At 41.0% G+C, this 5,578-nt stretch overlaps 1 protein-coding gene across 1 annotated transcript in view; it reads right to left on the bottom strand.

The window, feature by feature from the left end:
- The window catches only part of LOC106534425 (retinal guanylyl cyclase 2), a gene marked incomplete at its 5' end in the record, with an annotated part of 34,953 nt that extends 29,890 nt beyond the window's left edge, over positions 1-5,063 (bottom strand). Inside the window, 5 exon segments of the mRNA XM_014031049.1 lie at positions 236-378; positions 497-652; positions 3,942-4,172; positions 4,817-4,935; positions 5,001-5,063. Of these exon segments, the coding sequence (XP_013886503.1) occupies positions 236-378; positions 497-652; positions 3,942-4,172; positions 4,817-4,931 (645 nt within the window).
- Between the last annotated feature and the right edge of the window lie 515 nt (positions 5,064-5,578).

Consider the following 5,578-nt stretch of genomic DNA (forward strand, 5'->3'; position numbering starts at 1 on the left):
GTGTGTGTGTGTGTGTGTGTGTGTGTGTGTGTGTGTACCCTAACGCTAACCGATACTGTGTGTTGCTTTGTTTGGTACTTTGTTTTTTTATGGTTGGAAAGTGAACTATAATTAAAGTTGAATTGAAATAAACAGTGCCCCCCACAGTTCATGAGTAGAATTGCAGTTTGAAAAAATCTAAATATTTGCTGAAAATAAAAACTGTTTTTAACTGATGTGGAATATGATCCATTACCTGATATGGCATGGCATATAGCAGGGCATCATAGGGAATAAAGATGTAACCGTCAGAGACCATCCCCATGTCCAGTGCAGCCAACAAGAGAACTTTTTGATGCTCTCCACCAATCAGAACAGAGCTCATGCACATGATGACCACTAAAGAAACAGAGTAAAACAACTGATTAACCCTCTAACCCAGTTTATTTCAGTGTTAAAACAACAACCAGTCACTGAGACACAAAACATCACAATTAGCTCCATTCTTGGTTCGAACCTTTGACCTTGTCAGCCTGTCTGATGTCTTCCAGCACCTCCTGAGCTCTGCCTTTGCTGTTTGATTCCATGGTAACCACAGGACCAATTGGCAGTCCCAAGGCTCGAAGTGCAGAGGCTATTTCCTGCCCGGTGTTTTCCCACAGGTCAGTTGGAGCTATGAGATGATTAAAGAAGGAGGGAAATCAAGAATATTGATTGATTGATTGATGATGCCTTTATTGTCATTGTATGGAGCACAATGAAATTACTTTTAAGAACACCCATTCAAGAAGACACACATGACAAAAACATGGATGAACAGGTGAACAGGTCATGTAGCAACCAGCAGGGGTCGCACTGCCTTTAAAGAGAAAACTGAAAAAAACACAGAAGGTTAGATGAGGGAAATAAACAAAACATCATATAATATGAACAAAAAGTGACACACTATGGTGTTTATAAAAACCTCTACAAGCATGATCACATTTATCAGCCAGAGGAGTCAGTGAGTTCAGAGGGTGTGTGTCTGAACCATGAGTGTTGTCTGCTTCTGTGGATATCTGAAGAATGAGTCTGAAGAATCCAGTCCCAAAAAGATCAAGCCCAGAGTTCAGAATAATGGTGTTGAACTGTTCATTCTGTGCAGCTTCAGGGTGACTTTCAGGGGATCAGATCAGATGGAGTGAGAGGGGAGAGGTGGGGGGGAGCCAAGTCCACGTAAACACCCTGGAGAATTTAGTTCCACAGCCTTCAAGGTCAACATAGGGGAGAGCCTAATCTGTAATCAGTTGTTTGGGAACAGAGAAACTGTTTTCGGTCAGGTAGACAATAACAATTTTCCATCAGCCTTAATGTCTGCTGGTACAGCTCAATGTGGTGAATCCAATCAGACAAATAATGTGGACAATCCTGCTGAGCTGATCTATCAGCTCCTCCAAGATCAATTCCATCTGGCAGCAAAGTCCAGGGACCACAGCTGGCCCATGACCTTCATYAGAACCACTTACAGACCGAGTCCAGCTCTCTCAAGGCTAAAGTCTGAGTGCTGCTAGAACAACAATCCTTCATATTGGTCAGGCAGCCAGGAGATGGCCTGAATAGCCACCGACACCAGGAGACCACCAAGCCAGTCTATAGAATCCAGTGATCAGAATCCAGATATATCTCCAGAACAGAGGTCCCACCTTTGACATGTCCTCCCATGGAAGAAATGTGTTCCAAAAGTTTATTAACAGACCAGATAACCAAATCCATAAGAATAAAAATGTCCATGATCTCTAGTTTCAAATGAAAACGTAGAGAAGTCTCCAAGCAGCAAAGCAGGGAAGAGAAGGAAGAGCAGGAGAGAAGGAAGAAGGGTCTTACTCATCTGAGAGTGGAAGACAAAAAAAATTGAATGAAAAGCAAAACCTATTCCTGCCAATACTCTGTACAGATTCAGGAAACTCAGCTGTTCTTTTGCTGCTGTTGATCCAGTGGATCACACTCTTCTGATGTCCTGGCAGGAGTTTTGTGGCCTCAAAATCTCTGCTTTAGACTGGTCTTATCTGTGTGACAGGAGTTTCTCTCTAAGCCACAGAGAATCTGTTTTCTTCTCAGTCCCTACTCACATGTGGAGTCCCCCACAAATCTATTCCCTGAACCCATTTACAACGACCTCTTTGGCTCCATCTGCAGAAAATTAAATGTTTCTATTCACTTCTACGCAGACAACAGTCAGATCTACCTGCAGGAGCAGTACAATGATTCCTTTTCATTTAAACCAAAGCCTGATGGCTTCAAACTTTTTAGTGAGGAGAAGTCTGAAGATTTCTTTTGGACCTAGCACAAATTGTAACATTTCTCCTACAGTTCTGGGGCCTCATTTATAAAGAATTGTGTGGAAACCATACTAAAAAATTAACATACAGTCAAAATGTGAAAATGGTGCATGCCAAAAAAATTTTCCAATTTATAAAACAGTGTGCACGCATGTTTCTGCATCTTCATAGATCACAGCTGCACCTCAGAGTTTGGACCAAGGTCCCTCCTCAGGTTCTACCCTCTACACGCCCACACTCAACCATAAACAGTCAATGTAAAGTACCTCATGAATGATAAAGCTGAATAAAAATCTAAGTCTGATGAAGGTAAATTAAATCTCTGACAGTGATCATTACACAGTGTGGCTCTAATTCCTCACTTCACCATCTGTGTCACAGTTTCACGTCTCCAAAATGAGCGTACACATGGGTCAGACCTGTGAGGGTCAGACCTCTGAGGGTCAGATCTGTGAGGGTCAGACCTCTGAGGGTCAGATCTGTGAGGGTCAGACCTCTGAGGGTCAGAGCTGACTGAGGGACCGCACATTTCCACGTCAAGTTTGGATTCTATAAATCACAACCTTTATGTGAAAAGTGGCGTACACAAGTTTCTGGTCTCATTTTGTGCAACACAAGCTTTATAAATCTGACCGCTGGGCAGCTTGCAGCCATTTGTAAAACCTCACATAAAAACTTTGTGGCGATATTTGATTCAAATTCTAACTTTGAGGAAAAAGTTAGTTGACCAATAAAAGGATGAGGCTTTAATTTAAAATGAAATAGTTTTTATCTTTTTATGCAGGGGTGCCAAACACATTTTCACCAAGGGCCACCTGAGCATCGTGGTTCCCCTCAAAGCGTTGGTTATAATTATTTCAATGTTGTGTTTCACTTCAACTAAACACAAAACTTCATGTCCTTTGTCTCTTTGTTCTGGCCGAGCACCACTAACAAACAGTAACTGAGCTCTACTTGGTATTTCCTGCATAGAAACAGACTTACAAACACTGTAAAGCACTGCATGTACAACTGACTAAATGTGAAGTAAATAATGCAGAAATGCTATTTAAATTAAGAGTTTTACTCGCTGTTGAATTGGGATAAGTAACCACCATCTTGAATTTTGAACCCACTTTCCCACAGGGAATTCCCGGGGGGGTCCAGTTTAAATTTACAACTTGTATGTGTGAAATTCCCACTTCCCAGTACCACTGGGCTGCAGCAAATGTAGCTGGTGAAAATGGGAACTCTGTGCACCTCCACCTAGTGGTGAGATGCCATCATTTCATGGGTAAAATATCATCAAGCATTATGGCATAGGTAGTTTATGGTCAAAGCTGACTTTAAAGCATGTGTTATTTTATGACTTGAATACATTTTGAAGTTCTCATGAGCCACATACAATGCTGTGGTTGGCCACATTTGGCCCATGGGCCTTGAACATTTGCTTTTATGACTCTGAACAGGTAAATCCCACTTTTATTACCTCCCCACTGTAACTCTCTGTTTGTTGGTGTAACACAGGCTGGCCTCTGAAAACTTGAAAATATGTTATGTTGATCAGTTTCATTGAGGTTTTATTCTGGAGTTCTTTACACACCAACAGTTTTCAGCTGGAAACTTCAGAAAGCCTTCAGTGGTGGAACTACACAATACCCTCACCTGAGATGATGCCAATATGTGCCCAGCGAAAAAATCTGAGCACAGTAAAGAGGACTTTGTAGGGAGGAGTGATGGGTGGTAGGTTTGGCCAATCAGCATCAAGACAGCCTGGAGATGCAAGCCCCGCCTCCCAATGCTGAGTGAATAAAGAAGCAGCATGGCAGAGGCCAGGGTTAAATGGGCCAATGTAAGCATGGCCATAACCCTCCATTTCTCCAAATTCAGTCAAAGCTGGAAGAAAAAGAATATTATAAAATTAAGATTAAGGCAAAATTAATAGTAATTAAATATATTAAAGTCTTCCTTCCTGCAAGCTGTAGTGCAGTGATTCCCAACCAGGGGTACATGTACCCCTTGGGGTACGTGAGCATATTACAGGGGGTACAGATTTGACACAAAATGGAAATCCGTAAAATGCATAATCTCATGGAATATGCTCATTTAGGCGAGTTTCTGATGTACTTTGGATGCTCCTGGTTTATTTATTTAATTATTTGATTATTATTCACTCTCAAGACAATGTTTTCTTTATGTTTAAATTGAGTTGAAAATAATAAAATGCCTGTGAACTAAATGTTCTAGGGGTTTAAATAGTTTTCATTTAATAATCAGTTGTTTTACATTATAGTTTTGGAGAATCATCATTACGTTTGACTGAGGCAGTACTAGTGGTATGACAAAATGGCTCAAGGGTGCACAAGTCTAAAAAAGTTGGGAACCACTGCTGTAGTGTGTCTGAGGTAATTGTATGGCAAGAGTATATGTGCAATAAACTATAAGGTTTTACATCAGACTTTTGTACTTAGTTTGACTTGTTTATTAATAGACCTTTATTTAACTAGGCAAATCATGGTGTAGTTGGTGGGTTAACAAACCTTTGGATGTGGAGCAGTCCTCATTGAGCAGTTTCACATCGTACCAGAATCCTCTACTCAAATCCCCATCACTCCGCAGCCGAGACAACGCTAAGTTAGCTGCTGCTGCAGGCATCGCCCTGGAGAACATTGGGTCACATGACCATGGGCCAACCAGGGCAAGCTTGAACGTAGCTGCACAAACCTCTGTGATGCATATCAACCAGAGACACGCCCCTAGCAACCAGGTAAGATGCATCCTGGTGACCTGCGGAGAATTGATTACTTGGTTAGTTTCTATTTAAGTTCTGCTTGATGCTCAAGGGTTAGAGTCAAAGTCAAGGTTAAAGATCACGTTGTTATGGTTAGTGTTGGGAAACACTGTACCACATCATAAAGGATTCAATCAATTATACAATAAACTTGCTGTTCAGTTTTATTATTCTAACTCTAAAAATTGGACAATTTACTTCAGATGGTTCTGTAAGAAAATCCATGCTGTGGATTTTGAGTACTCAAATAATTTACTGATCGACAATAAGTATGTAAGTACTGTTTGTGGTAATTGTATATATACAAGGTGAGTCAGAAGCCTCAGGACACCTTTTTGTTTCGTAAAGAAAAAGGAAAGTTATGTATATGAAAACACCAGCAAGTAATGCCTGTGGGGTTCTATCTTTTAGTTAAGTCCAGAACATGGCTGCCAGCTGCCATGTTGGGTCAGTGTATCCTGTGACCTTTGACTCATGCTGTAGCTTATATAAGGTATATACTGTATATATA

Source organism: Austrofundulus limnaeus, unplaced genomic scaffold (genome assembly GCF_001266775.1).
Source record: "Austrofundulus limnaeus strain Quisiro unplaced genomic scaffold, Austrofundulus_limnaeus-1.0 Scaffold1169, whole genome shotgun sequence".
Taxonomy (NCBI): domain Eukaryota; kingdom Metazoa; phylum Chordata; class Actinopteri; order Cyprinodontiformes; family Rivulidae; genus Austrofundulus; species Austrofundulus limnaeus.